Source organism: Enhydra lutris, unplaced genomic scaffold (assembly GCF_002288905.1).
Source record: "Enhydra lutris kenyoni isolate GAN:26980312 unplaced genomic scaffold, ASM228890v2 scaffoldscaffold97, whole genome shotgun sequence".
NCBI classification, from domain to species: Eukaryota; Metazoa; Chordata; class Mammalia; order Carnivora; family Mustelidae; genus Enhydra; species Enhydra lutris.
In genome coordinates this window covers 2,053,271-2,069,396 of record NW_019154181.1, presented here as the reverse complement: position 1 = coordinate 2,069,396, position 16,126 = coordinate 2,053,271, and the positions used below count along the sequence as shown (strand labels likewise).

The following is a 16,126-nucleotide window of genomic DNA, read 5'->3' as shown; positions in this document are numbered from 1 at the left end:
GAGGGGCAGAAACCAGATCCCCAGCAGCCAGCACAAGGTAGGTGCTCAAAAGACATTTGATCAGTGGATCAGTGCCCATGCCAGGCTCCGGGATGGTGCGAAGCGTGCAGGAATGACGCTGACCCTGCCCATTTGCACTCACGACCAAGCAGAGAAGACCAACAGGTGGGCCGCCCGGGAACAACTGAGACGGCAAAGGCGGGCGGGGGGGATCCATGGTGAGAAATCCGGTGTGGCTAGATTGTACTTTATGAGTCACAAGCCGGCTTAAGGTCCTTAAGGTAGGCGTGAGTCGGACTTAAAATTCCCCTCAAGTCCAAGGTGAGAAACTGAGCCTTGGCCCTGAAAGGGCTCTAAGGAGGCCCGGAACCTAAGTGGAGAAAGGAGCGGATGGGCCTCAGGGACGATGCGGAGGCAGACGGGGGGACCCTGACTCGGTGGGGGCAGGGGGCAAAAGACGGGCTTTCAGGGCTGAGAAAATGGGACATTACTTAAGAGGGGTCTAGTAGGGAGTCTGAGGTGGGGTTGAGAGAACGAGGGGTGAGATGAAGAGAAACGAGGGGGGCCCCACACTCCGTGGTGTGTAAGCCAGACACATCACCAGGGAACTCTGGGGGAGGGCAAGGGAGGGAGCCTGAGGGGCCAGAGCAAGGGGGGCGGGAAGGGGGCTGGAGAGGGGCCCTGGCTCGAGCTGGGGTAGACAGCAGTTGGACGCCTGCAGGCTGTGCTCATGGCTCAGAAATGTCCCAGTCCTTGCCAGGAGACTGCCTGGCCCCTGCTGCCCTTATCCCCCTCCAGCCCCACACAGGCTCCCACATCAGGAGCTCTGAAGCGGTCTCCCCAGGCCTCTGCTCCCCCAGAATGGGCCTCCCCTCCGCAGAACCCAGGCAAACCCACACCCTCCCCACTGCTACTTAGCCTTCCCTCAAAGGCTGATGAAACACAGGCCAGGGGAGGAGAAAATAAACAGACATCTGGCGGCAGGGGGAGGCATGAGGAAGCAGAGGATGGGTTGGGGGTCCCAGGGGGTCCACAGGTCCAGGGGTCGGGGGGTAGGGCTCCAGGGAGCCCTGTGACTCAGCAGGGAGCAAAATCCCCAGCGCTCTGCCCCTGATGGGCCTAATGAGATGCAGGTGGTCCCTTGGCCCGGGCCCCACCTCCCCCGGCCCCCCTGATTGTGGAAGCAGATGCTGGTTCAGTGCCGGAGGAGGGGAGAGGGGGATTCTGCAGCGACAGGGGGCGGGGCCAGGGCGGCTGGCCAGGGCCCAGCATATAACTCTGGGCGGGTGCAGTCTGGGGCGCAGTCTGGGGCAGCAGACACCCAGCCGCTCTGAGCTCAACTGGCAGCATGAAGGTACTGGGCCTGGGCCTGGGGGACTCATGGCATCGGGGGGCCTGAGCCCACTCCGGGAAGAGGACCCTTACCAGAGAGGGCAGCTGTGAAGGCACAGGGGATTCTCGAGATCCAGTTGAAACTCTTAAGCTAGGAGAGTCAGGTTTCTCAGGCAGGGAGAGGCCCAAGGGCAGAGAAAGGGGTTCCTGGCAGGGGGTAGTTGGCACAAGGGACAAGTGCAGAGACCGCCGAGGGCTCTGGGGCTGGCGAGGGCGGGGTCAGTGCCATGAGGTGAGGTGACCCTGTTGTCCTGTCCCAGGCCCTCCTGGCCCTGCCGCCGCTGCTGCTGCTTCTCTCCACCCCCCCCTGCGCCCCCCAGGTCTCCGGGATCCGGGGAGATGGTAAGCAGCCTGGCCAGCAGGCTGGGGGAGGAGAGGCAACTCCGAACCCTCATTTCTGGGAGTCAGGCCTCAGGGCTGAGCCCCTGCAGGATGCCATCCCCTCCTTTCTACCACGGGGCAGGTGGAGAGGACGTTTGAGCATCGACCCCGGGGTCGGGGGGAATCTCGTGTGATTTCTTGGCACAAGCATCCCCCACCCCAGGGTGGAATTTCGTGTGATTTCTTGGCATGCTAGGGCTGGAGGCCAACCACAGGGCACTGAGGAGCAGGTGGCGTCTTGGTCCCCTTCTCCTCACCCTCCCCGCCCCCGCCCGCAGCTCTGGAGAAGTCTTGCCTTCAGCAGCCCCTGGACTGCGATGACATCTACGCCCAGGGCTACCAGGAGGACGGCGTGTACCTCATCTACCCCTCCGGGCCCAGTGTGCCTGTGCCTGTCTTCTGTGACATGACCACCGAGGGCGGCAAGTGGACGGTGAGTGGATAGGGGGAATGGAGGCCCGGTTCTGATCCCCGCCATGTGACCACACTTCTCTGCACGCTTCAGTTTTTCCATTTCTAAATGGGGATCACGACCCCCACAGCAGAGCTGGGGAGCTGTTCCATGGCTGAACTCTGGGTGCTGGGGGCAGGTTAGTGCCTGTATCCTCAAAGCCATCAGGGAGAGAGGTGCACTTTACAGAGAAACCGAAACCCAGAGAAGTGAAGTAATTTGCGCAAGGTCACACAGCCCACCCCGGGAAGCACTGCCAGGTGCCAGAATTCTAGAACCACCCCCCACCCCCTTAACCTTTTCCTGGCGCCCAGAAGCTGCTCGCTGAGGGGCCTGGGGCCGGCACAGGCCTTGTTTTAGGCCCCAGCTTGGTCTTTTAACAAAACCCCTCAGCATTCCAGGGCCCCTGCCTAGGTGAGGCTCCCGCCCCCTGGACTCTTGATCGTCCAGGCCTGTCCTCTCTGCTCCAGGTTTTCCAGAAGCGATTCAATGGCTCAGTGAGTTTCTTCCGGGGCTGGAACGACTACAAGCTGGGCTTCGGCCGTGCTGACGGGGAGTACTGGCTGGGTAAGATGGGGATGGGGGTTGTCCCAGGGGCCGGGGGCTGCCCCGAGCCAGGGCTCCGCTGACCAGCTGTCTCTCCCTTCCGCCCTCCCCAGGGCTGCAGAACCTGCACCTCCTGACGCTGAAGCAGAAGTACGAGCTACGGGTGGACCTGGAGGACTTTGAGAACAACACGGCTGCCGCCAAGTACGCTGAATTCTCCATCTCGCCCAATGCGGTCAGTGCGGAGGAGGACGGCTACACCCTCTACGTGGCAGGCTTCGAGGATGGCGGGGCAGGTATGCCCAGCTGCCGGCCTAACGAGGGGGCGTCGGTGGGGAAGGCAGGCCTGGCATGGTCTGCTGGATCCCCAACACCCTCCGGTCCCCCTGGAGGGGCTGTGCCGGCCTCCACCCAGCTCGGGCCTGGGCCCCTGGAAAAGCTGCGTCCGCTCGCTCTGGGCAGCCCCAGGGCTAGCAGCTGCTTCTCATGCCGAAGCGTGGCAACCCAGCGGCCGGCTTGGGGAGGGCGCCCCATCCCGCCGGCTGCCACGTGACACCTCCCATAGCGTCACTCCTGCCCGTCATCCATCCTCCACCCAGCCAGCTGGGGCTGGCTCCCCGCCTCAGCAGCCCCATCTCTCCTCCCCTCTTGCCAGGCGACTCCCTGTCCTACCACAGCGGCCAGAAGTTCTCCACCTTTGACCGGGACCAGGACCTCTTTGTGCAGAACTGTGCGGCCCTCTCCTCGGGAGCCTTCTGGTTCCGCAGCTGCCACTTTGCCAACCTCAACGGCTTCTACCTGGGCGGCTCCCACCTCTCCTACGCAAATGGCATCAACTGGGCCCAGTGGAAGGGCTTCTACTACTCCCTCAAGCGCACCGAGATGAAAATCCGCCGGGCCTGAGGGGCTGGCCCCCGTCAGGCCCCAAGCCTCCCCTGGCTGCTCCGGCTCTCCATGAGTGCTCCCTCTGCACCCCGGCATCCCCACCCCTGCCCACTGCTCTCTTAGCACCTGCTTCTCCCAGGGGTCCTTGCGGCTCTAGCCCCAGCGGGTCCTGTCACACCCACGGTGTCCATCTCAAACCCAGGCCTCCATTCCCCTCACCTGCGGCCACGCGGCCAGCCGCCTTCCCGGGCCTCCTGGACCTGCCTGGGCTCTGCGAGACTCTTCCTTGCCTCTGCCCTCCCCACAAGGCAGAGAGCCGGGAGCCGCTCTCTGAGGCTATGCTAGCTCCCTTGCTGCGGACTGCTCCGTCTGGAGCCCCCTAGCGCACCAGCTTGGGCTGCCGTAGTCTGACCAATAGCCGTGGCATGTGCCAGGCCATCCGCGTGTGGCCACCATAGCCACACCCCACCCACAGCCCACTCTGCTGTCCTCAGTATCTCCCATCCTCTGCCTCCCTCCTGCCAACTCATTCCCCAGTGGTGAGCTCCATGGGCCTGCAGCCCCAACTCACAGTCCTACCCCGCCGCCCCCTCCCGCCTGTCCCAGGCCCCACAGCTCATGCCAAAATCAAATTTCCCCACAGCTATCGCACGCCGCTCTAGAACAGCTCCCGCCGAGACAGGCAGGGATATGAAGTCCCCCCACCCGCCCCAGGGCTGAGGTTTGACCGTGTTGGGGAGACAGAGGATAACCTCTGCGGGGCCGGAAGGAGGTGGGGAGTGAAAAGCTCAATAAAACCTCAGGATTTGAATGAACCGGCTTTGGCTGTTGTGCGTATAAATGGGTTTGCTTGGCCCCCAAATGCGAGGACCGGGCTCCTCCTTGCCCCCCTACTGACCACACCCTGCCCTCAACTCCAAAAAGACACCTAAAGTTAGGCACTAAAGGGAACCTTATATTTCACAGGCCTTGTTTTGATGGCAAAAAGATCGTGTCATAATATTAATAACAATAATAATAATAATAATAAAAATACAATACTGAAAAGGATCGCTCAGGGAGTAGAGGTGTCCTGACCCTGCCGTGGCCGGGCGGTGGCTCAGGCGGCTGCGTAAGGCTGCAGAGTGTGTCTGAGATGAACCTGCGGAATCATCGAAGCTGAGCTTCCACTTCCGGGCCCAGGGCTCCAGCCCTCGGAAACGTTCCTGTGAGTCTTGTCGCGGGGTCCACCCCTGCAGCAAGGCCCAGGCTGTGGGCCTCAGGGCTCCTGGAGGTCCGGCAAGTCAGCCAGCAGCATCGGGGAGTCCATCTGGATCTCCCGCTGCAGGGACTCGATGTCAGCAGGGTTCATGCCGTGGCCCTCCAGCCAGTCAGCAAGCAGGGACGCGGAGAGGGAGGCTGAGTCGGCCTGGCTGCGGGGAGAGTGCAGGGGAGAGGCACTGTTAGCCTGGGCTGGCCCCCTGCCCATCCCACAGGCAAGCTCCTCCTGTGCCAGGAAACCCTACCCACAGGCCCATTCCAGAAGCCTGGTCCAGCCATCTTACCCATCCTGGGGCCCATCGGCCACGCCCATGTCAAAAGACTGGTTTAGGAACTCTTCCAGGTCAAAGCCAACACCATAGCCGGCCCCACTGCCCTTCGGAGTGCCGGAGAAGACCGGGGGCAAGGGATCCTCCACCTGCAAAGGAAGATGGCAGGTTACAAGCCAGGCACTACCAAGAGCGGACAGAAGTCTGTAAGTCTGTCCCGATGCTGCCAGGGACTCTGCCTGGACAGCCTCAGGTGACAGCGCCAGCCGAGACAATCAATGGGCACTGGTCGAGGGCCGGTCTCCAGGCCAGGCCCTTCCTAGAAAGCATGTCATTTGTCTCCCAGAGACCTGTTCACTGGCACTGTGCTCCTTCTAAGAGCAAGAGGCCAAGTTCAGAGATAAAGCCCCATCTGCCACTCAGTTCTCACGGACTAAGGAGGCACCACAGCCTCGCCCATCCCCGTCCCTGCCAAACAGCAAGGACTTCCCAAGCCCATTTTCCTGGGCCCCAGATCCAGGTGTCCCCACAGCGCCTCACCTGTGACTTGGACAGCTGCTGAGTCACCAGGTTCACGTCAGGGGATTCTGTGGTGGAAGCTTGAGGAGCCCCTCCGGGGTCCGGAGGGGGTGGGCCAGACGGGAAGTAAGGCAGAACACCTACGGCACTGGGGCCAGGGAGCCCTGGGGGTGGCACAAGCGACTGGGGAGCCAGGAGACTAGAGGGGGCAGTCTGGAGTGGAGCAGGGACAGGCCCAGGGGGACTGGCAGGGCGGGGAGCGGGGCCAGGGGGTGGACAGGCGGGCTGCGGTGCAGGACCAGGGGTGGAGCCCACAGGTTGTGCTGGGGGGGCAGCAGGAGGGCTGCCGGGCCGGGCTGGGCTGGGGGTAGGGACGGGGGCATGGGCTGGTGCTGGTGCTGGGGTTGGGGCTGGTGCCGGGGCTGGCGTGGGGGCTGGGGGCCGGGCCATGCGAGTCCAGCGCTCCAGCAGACTGCGATCATTGTCACTGAGCACCAGCCCGGCCAGGGGATCAGTGGAGGGGCCCCCAGAGGTCCCGGCCCCCCGCTCCTTGCGCTCCCGCTCCTGCCGCCGCTTCTCCCGCTCCTTGGCTCGCTCCTGCCGCCTCCGCCGCTTCTCCTCCCGCTCCCGCTGGCGCTCCTGGGCGGTCACCGGCTTCCGAGGCTCAGGAGCTTCCAGAGGAGCGCTGGGGCCATCTGCAGAGAAGTCGGCAGGGAAAAGGTAAGAGCCTACGGCCTGTCCGAGCTGGGAGCACCCCTCTGCAACCCCACCCCCTGGCCAGCTGCTGCCTCCGCAAGGCACCTCTGAGCCGGCTCCTCAAGGACTTGAGCAGGGCAGCTTTGAGGGCCGCCTTGGTGTTGTCGGAGATGGCACCCTCCTTCTTTGCGGGGGCTGGTTCACTGGTGGGCAGGGGCGGCTGCAGGGTCAGGTCGATGGTGTCTGGTGCGGTGCCGGGACACGGCGGTGGAGCTGGGGGAGGGGACTCCATGGCACAGTCCCCACTGGGAGCCCAGGGACTGGGCATCTCAACATCAGGGCAGCCAGGCTCACTGGCCACAGGCTGCAGGGAAGGCTGGAAGCGGATCTGCTGGCGGATGCCCTCGCGTCGTGCATGGAAGTCCTCAATCTCAGCCACTATGGCCTCTTTAATGCGCTCCCGAGTGAGCGCCTCACGGTCAAAGGCAAAATCAAAAGGCGGGGCACAGTCAGGCTCATCGTCAGGGTCGTGGTACTTGGCCAGGAAGGGGTGGCGAAGGGCAGCAGCCGCGGAAATGCGGGCGCTGGGCTCGAAACGCAACATGCGCCCCAGCAGGGACAGGGCCTGGCGGTCAGCGCCGGGGTACACCGTCTCCCAGGGCACAGGCTGGCGGGGGGGCAGGCTCTGGATGTAGGCTCGCACCCTCTCAGCCCCCACAGCCTGGATCACGGCCGGCGACGGGGTGCCCAGCACCATCATGATCAGCTGCAGCTGGTGTACATAATTTTTGCCGGGGAAGAGCTGGCGCCGGGCCAACATCTCACCAAAGATGCAGCCCACGGACCACAGGTCGATGGCCTGCGTGTACTCGTGCAGCGAGAGCATGAGCTCAGGAGCACGGTACCAGCGTGTGGCCACGTACTCAGTCATAAAGTACTGGTGCTCAGCGGGCGAGGTGCATAGGCCACGGGCCATGCCGAAGTCACCAATCTTGAGCTCACAATTCTCATTCACCAACAGGTTGGACGGCTTGAGGTCGCGGTGGATGACCTGAGCCGAGTGCATGTACTTGAGGCCCCGGAGCAGCTGGTACAGGAAGTAGCGCACGTGCTCCAGGGTGAGCGGCTGGGAGGAGTGGATGATCTGGTGCAGGTCGCTCTCCATCAGGTCCAGGACCACATAGCTAGAAGGGACAAGAGAGACAAGCATGGCCACCTCGCCCACATGCCAGCGCCAGCCCCAGCCTCACTACACCCTCCCAGCTTGACAGGTAATGGCCTCATCTTCATACTCTGCACAGGCCAGTGGCATGATATGAAGATTCCAGATCTTCTCCAACAGTTCCGTGAACTTCAGCGAAGTGAAATCACTTTCCTCTCTCTAGTTTCCCCATCAAAGAAAAGATGGGTTTGGACTAAACCAGGGCTGGCTGATAGATTTGGTTTTGGGGCCATCTCCATTTTTTTGTATGGCTGCCTGAAAAACTGGGAAAACTGAAGGCTTGCCCAGTTTATTAAGACAGTGGTCTATGACTGACCGAGATTATCTGGTATGAGAATAAAAATTTGGTTACTGTATGAACATTACGAATGTAATGAATGTATGAATGAATGAACTGATGAACGCTGGCCATCCTACAAGTAAAGATTCTATAAAACACTAACATCTGCCTCTTCTTAAGCAACCACAGTTGTCCCAAGCAAAGCCAGGGACAATGGTCCTGGAATCACGAGAATCTTCCCAGCCTGCCTTACATTAGGAACTTCAGATCCATCTCTGCCTTCCTCTCCCATCCCTGCTCCTTACACAGATTTGAACTCGCCATAGGGCACAGTGGGCCTCAAGATGTCCTTGATGGCGATAATGTTGTCATGCTTGAAGTGTTTGAGGATCTTCAGCTCCCTGAGGGTCCGCTTGGCATTGGTGACCACATCAAAAGCGTTAGGGATCTTCTTAATGGCCACCTGCTGGCCTGGGGAGCAGGGAAAAGACAGGCATCACCAGGTACCTCAGAACAGCTGCAGACGGGCGAAAAGCCCCTTTCGACATCTCCCTTCTACAATGCAGTTACCATACACTGAATAAGGACCACCACATAGCAAGAACTTAAAACGTGTCTAGCCCCGTACTAAGCATCTTATGGATGTTACCAGATACTCCCTTCCCACCGATCCCAAGGCAGATACCAACCGTTCAAAGTTGGGAAGGACGAACCCCTGGCTCAGCAACGTGCTGGGGCTGCACAGCTAGTTAGGGGTAGCGTCCTGACTGTAAAGCCATGCTCACTCTACCTCCCCACCCTCTCTCTCCATCTCAGACCTCACCCATCCCACCACCAGCTCCTTGCCCCAGTCTCTGTTTCCAGAACACACTTCTCTTTTAGAAACCAAAGAGAGGATCTCCATTCTGGTCTAACTGGGATTGTCATTTTTCTAAGAAAGAGGCAACACCACCACGGCAGTTTCAGAGAACTGTGCCCCACGCAGAGCGTGGCACCCAGAAGGCACCTAACCCGCATGTGTTGCCTCGAACCAGCATTTAGATCCCAGCTTTCCCTCCTGGCTGCTCGAGACTGGGGTCGGCTTCCACATCTGTAAGCGGTGCAGGACAGGGAAGCTCACCAGTCAGACGGCGGCGCGCGGAGGACACCACCCCATAGGCCCCGTTGCCTATGGTCTCGATGATCTCGTACTCGTCCCCCACGTCAAAGGTCACGTCGAAGGAGCGGGCTTTGAGCAAGGCCAGGTTCTTGGCCGCTACAGAGGCAGCGGTGTTGGTGGGTTCCGCCTTCACCGGCCCGGGGGGCTCCGCAGAGCCGTCCTCCCCTTCTTCCTCCTTCAGGGGTTCAGCCATGGCGTCTGTGTGGAGACGCTGGTGAGGAGGGGCCCGACTCCCCCGCCGGGCCTCAGTTTCCCCTCTGGGAGGCTGGGGAGCAGGACCAGGGAATCTCCAAGTTCCCGAAGCCGATGGGGGCCGGATAGGGAGCGAAAGAGAGCGGCTGGCACGTGGCAGTCGTCCCACAGCCGGACTCGGAACCGGGAGCTCAGGTCCAGGGTGGAACGCAGGGTGGGAGGTGGGGGAGGCGCCGCCAGGCGCGGTCCAGGAAGAAAGGGAGGGGCGGGGCACTTCGCTTCTCTTGGTCAACACTCACCGAATGGCGCCTCCCTCCGACGCCTCCTCCGGGCCTTCGGAGGTCGCCGGCGCTCCCCGCCTCCCCGGGCTCCCGTCCCCAGTGGAGAGGTACTCCAGGAGTTGCTCGCTCACTTGTTCAAGGCCGCCGCCACCATCTCAGCGCCGCGCTCTGCCCCGCCGGTTCCCCCGCCCCGCCTCCCAAGACCACGCTCCTTCCAGCCTCTGGCCAATCGCCGGGCGCTCTCAGTGGAGGTTCCCACCCCTTCGATTTGCTGCGTCCAATCCGAGACCAGCTTCAGAGAAAGCCACGCTTCCGCCCGCCCGCGCGCGCGCGCGCGCCGCCATCCAGCTCGCCCGCGGGAGCCGCCCAAAGGGCGCTCGGCGCCTCCCAGGCTCTCCGCCCTGCGCAGTCTTCTGACGCATGCGCGCTAGCAGCCCCAGGCGCCGCGCGAGTGAAAGGCAACGCCCCCGTGCGTGCTTGCGCACAGCCATGGACGGGGTCGGCTCGTGCTGCTCTCGGGAGTCCGGAGGGGCTGAGGTGCATGGATCTGTTACCTTGTAGGCTGGTTCACGAAACTCCCCTCCTTTAGGCCCTGCTTCCTTGTCCGCCCCCATCGTCTGAGGAATCATGCACCACCCTGCATTTTCCCGGTCGGTCCCGGGAGCCCGGCTCTGGTAATGGGCCACCCCAAGTAGACCGAGCCGAGGCGTCCAACCACAGAGATCCGGGCCTCCGGGATTCTAGAGTGTCCGGCCTGAAGCAGCCACTGACTTCCGGCGGCTGGTCCTCCGCACAGCTTCCGGCGCCCTGGGGGCCTCTGCTCGGTGTTCCAGGCCTCTGGCGTGTTCCTTGCACCTGGTGGCTCTGTCCCAGTGCTCCCGCGCATCGGGCTGCGGCAGAGCTGAGGTGGACAGCGGGGAGCTTCCAAGGCGGGATAGGGCCCGACTTAGAAGCCAGGTGCCCTGCCCCACCCACTCCAGGGCCCGGTAGTTCATTCCTATGTAAAGATTTATGGGGCGCCATCCCTGAAAAGCCCAGTGCCGAGGAGGCAGCGGTGGCACGAGGACTCGGGAGGAACCTGGTGGGGAGGAAAGGTTTTCAGCAGGGAGCTCGTGGTCGTGCTGTAAGGAAGAGCGTTTGGGAGTTGCGCCTCCAAAAGTGGCTGTTTCCACCAAGTGAGGAGAGAAGGAGGGGGTAAACGAGTAGGCAAAGGTATGGAGACCGAGGAGGAGAGGAGCGCAGGCTCTGCAGGTTCTTTCTTTGCCCTGAATAATGACCGGTGGATGGAACCCAATAGTTAGACTCCGAGCGCCAGATCGAGGGTCTTTTCCTTACATCGCAAACTAGGGGCTGAAAAGTGGATCCAGACCACAAGTGAGTTTGGCAAGATCACACACTTTTATTTAAAAGTTTTGTTAAAAAAAAAAAAATAGAAATTGTGTTTTGTGTATATTTTGTTTTGTGTATTTTGTTGTGTTTTTGTTTACTTTTCACATGCAGAAAGTTAGACCTAAGTGTATAGTTAATCAGTTTTCACAATTTAACACCAGTTGTACTGAATTCAGATAAATCACCTGCTGCTCAGAAGTTCCTTCCCTTTTCTAATGGTGGCGGTTTCATTTTGGTAACCCTTTCCCATACTTTTTTTGCGGGGCACTGAATTTTCAGAGGTTTATTGGGATCTTACATTAAAATGAAAAAGTAGGGGCGCTTGGGAGGCTCAGTGGGTTAAAGCCTCTGCCTTCAGCTCAGGTCATGATCCCAGGGTCCTGGGATCGAGCCCCACGTCTCTGCTCAGCAGGGAACCTGCTTCCTCCTCTCTTTCTGCCTGCTTCTCTGCCTACTTGTGATCTCTGTTAAAAAAAAAAAAAAATCTTAAAAAAAAAATAAAACGAAAAAGTAGATACTGCGTTTTTAAATACCCAAGGAAAAACATACTTGTAAGAATTAGGTCAGCCTCTGGAAAAACAGCTATCTAGTATTTAGGCATATCATAGGAGATCATAGGGATCTCCTCAGTTAAAGCTGAACTATAAGTTTGTTTCTGATTTTTCCCCACACAGACCAAAAAGCCAAATTGTCGGTTACATGATTTGCATTGAATATTAATCAATAAGCTGTACGTGGGGAAAAGTGAACATTTTCTGTCACTGAGGTCTGAAAATACTTCTTTGATGGCCTTTCTTTAGGGGATACAGTACATAATATTCCCTAACTCTGAAGTACATGCAGTATAAGGCCAGCGGTGAGCCTCTATGTAAGTAGAGGGCTTACAAAAGCAAGACACAAACATCTTTTCAGGGGACTGAGTGGTCAGCTGCCTGATGGTACTGTCTGATCCAGGAATAAAACAAAAATCACACAAGAGACTCTTAAACTATGTTTACTTTAATTCTCTATAAATAGTTCAGCCAGGCTGGGTATACAAGTTATGGGCTATTCAACATTCTCTGAGTAGAGAGCTGATGTGGGGCTCAGTCCCAGGACCCTGAGATCATGACCTGAGCCGAAGACAGAGGCTTAACCACTGAGCCACCCAGGTGCCCCATCTCATCTACTTTTTAATCCACTGTGAGCTGTTTGGCTTCTACCCGACTAGGCCCTGACTCTGTCCTAGAAAAGCCATCAATTATCCAACTGTAGACAAATCCGACGGACATTCTTCAGCCCTTACCTTACTGAGCTCTGCTGCAGCTAACACAACAGACCATTTCTTTAAAAAGAAAAAAATCATTTCAGGGGTGCCTGGGTGGCTCGGTCAGTTAAGCATCTGTCTTCGACTCAGGTCATGATCCCGGAGTCATGGGATCTGACCCTGCGTCTGGATCCCTGCTTGGCAGGAAGTCTGTTTGTCCCTCTCCCTTTGCCCCACCCCTCCCTCTTGGGCTCACTCGGCTTTCTCTCAAATAAGTAAAACCTTAAAAAAAGAGAGAAAATCGTTTCATTTGACTCCACACTCATTATGAGAAGGTTTAAGCGAAAAATCTTGGTCCTAGGGGCGCCTGGGTGGCTCAGTGGGTTAAAGCCTCTGCCTTCGGCTCAGGTCATGATCTCAGGGTCCTGGGATCGAGCCCCGCATCGGGCTCTCTGCCCGGCAGGGAGCCTGTTTCCTCCTCTCTCTCTGCCTGCCTCTCTGACTACTTGTGATCTCTCTCTGTCAAATAAATAAATAAAATAAAATAAAGAAAAAGAAAAATCTTGGTCTTAAATCCAGGTGCTTACTTTCATTGTCTCTACAAAGTAAAGCAAATACAAATACATTCTTGTCCAAAGCCTCCTTGATATATACAAGGTAGCAAATTACATACACTTTGCTGGAAGACCAATAAGTCTCAATAACCAGAGAGATTCCTCTTTCTTTTATAATAGCTTTTTTGAGATAAAATTCATGGACTATAAAACTTCAAAGTATACAGTTTAGTGGTTTTTCATATGTCCTTAGGAGTTGTACAGCCTAATTTTGGAACATTTTCCTCAATCCCTAAAGAGCCCCATTAGTAGTCACTCCTCATCTCCCCTCCTCAGCCCCTGGTCACTGCTAAGCTATTTTCTGTCTCTCTGGATTTGCCTATTCTGGACATTCCCTACAAATGGAATCTTACAGTGTGTGACCTTGTGTGTCCTTCCTTTCACTTAGCATGCTTTCAAAAGGTTCATCCTTTCCCACATATCAGGACCTCATTCCTTTCAAAGACCAAACCCATTCCATTGTATGGCTAGACCACATTTGGTTCATTCATCAGTGGATGGACATTTGGGTTGTCTTTGCTTTTTGGCAATTGTCAGCAGTGATGCTGTGAACATTCATGTACAAGATTTTGTGTGGGCATGTTTTCATTTCTATTGGGTCTATACCTTAGAGCGAGCCTGCTGGGTCCTATGGTAAACCTTTATATTTAATTTTGGGGGGAACTGCCAAACTTTTCCCCAGCGGCTGCATTCATTGTATTGTCTGACCAGCAATATTTGAAATTACAATTTCTACACATCCTCGCCCTCGCAAACATTTGTTGCTTTCCTTTAAAAAATAAATATATATTTTATTTTTTTGAGAGAATGAGACAGAGTGCATATACAGGAGCCAGGAGAGGGGCAGAGGGAGAAGCAGACCCCCCATTGAGCATGGAGCCCAGCATGAGCTGAGATCATGACCTGAGCCGGAGGCAGATGCCCAACCATCTGAGCCACCCAGGCGCCCCTGCGCTTATAATTTTAATCGTTAATGTTGAAACTCCGTCCTTAGAGATTGTACCAATTTAGACTTACCAGCAGGATGGGGGAATGACTCACAGAGAGCTTTTTTAAAGCCCGGAATTATTTGCCTATGTTAAAAATAGGGAGGTACCTCATAAAAATCCTGATTTCTGGTTTATTCCAGAAAACCAGAAGATCTGGAACCCTCAGACCTGCATTGACGAATAGCAATAATGGGTTGCAACTGAGCAGTAACCACCTCCCCCCCCGGAAGGGCACGGGCTCTCCAGTTCACCGCAGTCCCCACCATTCCCTAATGCCCGCCTCAGCACAGTCCAAGTGCCCGATGCTATCTATCAACTTACTTGCACTGCTATTTCCTGTGTATGTTAAAAGCAAGAAAAGAGGGGCACCTGGGTGGCTCAGTAGGTTAAGCAACTGCCTTCGTCTCGGGTCATGATCTCAGGGTCCTGGGATTGAGACCTGCATTTGGCTCCCTGCTCAGTGGGGAGCCTGCTTCCCCCTCTTTCTCTGCCTGCCACTCCCCCTGCTTGTGCTCTCTCGCTCATGCTCTCTGTCAAATAAAAAATAAATAAAATCTTTAAAAAAAAAAAAAGCAAGAAAAGAGTCTTAGAGGACGTGTGTCTCAAAAAAAAAAAAAAAAAAGGCAGGACCAAATATATGTTCAGACAACCTCCAGGGGCCCCCCATTGTGGCAGTGGGGGTAGTCAGCAGTCCCAGCCACGATTTGGGGTGGCCTCTCATTGGGCAGGTGATGCCTGGGGAGGTAGTACAGGCGTCCCTGGCTTTATTGTGCCTCCTGGATAGTGTGTTGTTTTTGGTTTTTGTTTGTTTTTTTACAAATCGGAGGTTCGAGACTTCACTGCTGGAGGTAACTGCAGATATGGTGGAAACAGCAAGACAACGAGAACTAGAAATGGAGCTCGAACTTGGGACTGGATGGCGGCAATCTCGTGATAAAATGGGAACAGATGGGGTGCCTGGGTGGCTCAGCGGGTTAAAGCCTCTGCCTCCGGCTCGGGTCATGATCCCAGGGTCCTGGGATCGAGCCCCGCATCGGGCTCTCTGCTCGGCAGGGAGCCTGCTTCCTCCTCTCTCTCTCTCTCTCTCTCTCTGCCTGCCTCTCTGCCTACTTGTGATCTCTGTCAAATAAATAAATAAAATCTTTAAAAAAAGAAAAAGATTAGGACTCACTGAAAGCACAAAGGATAGTCAGCAGTGTTCAGCAATAAAGTGTTTTTTTATGAAGGCATGTACGTTTCGGAGACATAACCCTACTGCACACTTAAGACACTAGAGTATAGGGGCGCCTGGGTGGCTCAGTTGGTTAAGCGTCTGCCTCCGGCTCAGGTCATGATCCCGGGGTCCAGGGGTCGAGCGCCTCCCTCTGCCTGTCCCTCCTCTGCTCATGCTCTCTCCCTGTCTCTCTCTCTCAAACAAATAAAATCTTAAAAAAAAAAAAAAGAGAAACTATAGTGTGAACATAAGTTTTATGATCACTGAGAAACCTCAACATTCATCTGACTCCTTTGGGCTTTTTTGGATTTTATTTATTTATTTGAGAGAGATAGTGAGAGCACAAGCAGTGAAGAGGGGGCATTGTAATCCCCTCAGCTGGGACTAGAGGGTAGGCTCAGCCCTCTCGGAAGCTCAGTCCCCTGAGGGTCGCAATCTATTCTCCCATCACTCAGGAAGGAGTCCCTCCGAGAGACTGGGGGAGTTGGTCTAAATTATAACTGATTCTAGGCCTGACTCAAACCCTGGCCCTGGTGTTAATGGCGGCAGCAGCTGGAGGTGGGAAGGACTCTGAGCGGGGAAGGAGGGGCCTACAGCTGGTGGGTGGGGGGAGGACAAGGGTGGCCCATTCTCCCATCTCAACTTGGAAAGATCAGTTACAATTGCACCAGACCGCAACTAACAGAAAACCACCAACCCTGGCTTAACACATGAAGATGTATTTTTGTTTCATCATGAGAAATCCAAAGTGCTTTGTGTTATTTGTTAAAAGATGTATTTATTTATTTGAGGGAGAACATGCCCTTGTGCACACAAACGGCTTGGGGAGGGACAACAGGAGAGAATCTTCAAGCAGACTCCCTGCTGAACACGGAAACTGACAAGGGGCTGGATCCCATGACCATGAGATCACAACCTGAGCCAAAACCAGGTCAGACGCCCAACCGACTGAGCTACCCAGGCACCCCGAAATCCAAAGTACATTGTTGACCTTGGTGTAGCTCGTCAGGGACTAAGACTCTATTCACTTTGCCATCATCCTCATGACATTTTCTCTCCCTTAACTCATGACTGCAAGACAGCTGCTGCAATCCAGCCATCCCATTCAAGTTCCAGACAGAATAAAGGAGGCAGAAGGACAC

The 16,126-nt window shown here is 56.5% G+C and overlaps 2 protein-coding genes across 2 annotated transcripts; one reads left to right on the top strand and one right to left on the bottom strand.

Annotated features, from left to right (window-relative positions):
- Positions 1–1,313: 1,313 nt before the first annotated feature.
- Positions 1,314–4,470, top strand: LOC111139246 (microfibril associated protein 4). The gene is made up of 6 exons (XM_022491463.1): positions 1,314–1,354; positions 1,653–1,734; positions 2,052–2,206; positions 2,695–2,791; positions 2,884–3,066; positions 3,426–4,470. Exons 1-6 carry the CDS (start codon positions 1,349–1,351, stop codon positions 3,671–3,673), a joined length of 771 nt encoding a protein of 256 aa, XP_022347171.1. The 5' UTR covers positions 1,314–1,348; the 3' UTR covers positions 3,674–4,470.
- Positions 4,471–4,651: 181 nt separating this feature from the next.
- On the bottom strand, positions 4,652–9,781 carry LOC111139244 (mitogen-activated protein kinase 7). Its single transcript, XM_022491459.1, has 7 exons — positions 9,552–9,781; positions 9,022–9,258; positions 8,207–8,372; positions 6,505–7,583; positions 5,725–6,398; positions 5,200–5,333; positions 4,652–5,067 (listed from the first exon to the last, which is right to left on the bottom strand). Exons 2-7 carry the CDS (start codon positions 9,251–9,253, stop codon positions 4,914–4,916), a joined length of 2,439 nt encoding a protein of 812 aa, XP_022347167.1. The 5' UTR covers positions 9,254–9,258; positions 9,552–9,781; the 3' UTR covers positions 4,652–4,913.
- Between the last annotated feature and the right edge of the window lie 6,345 nt (positions 9,782–16,126).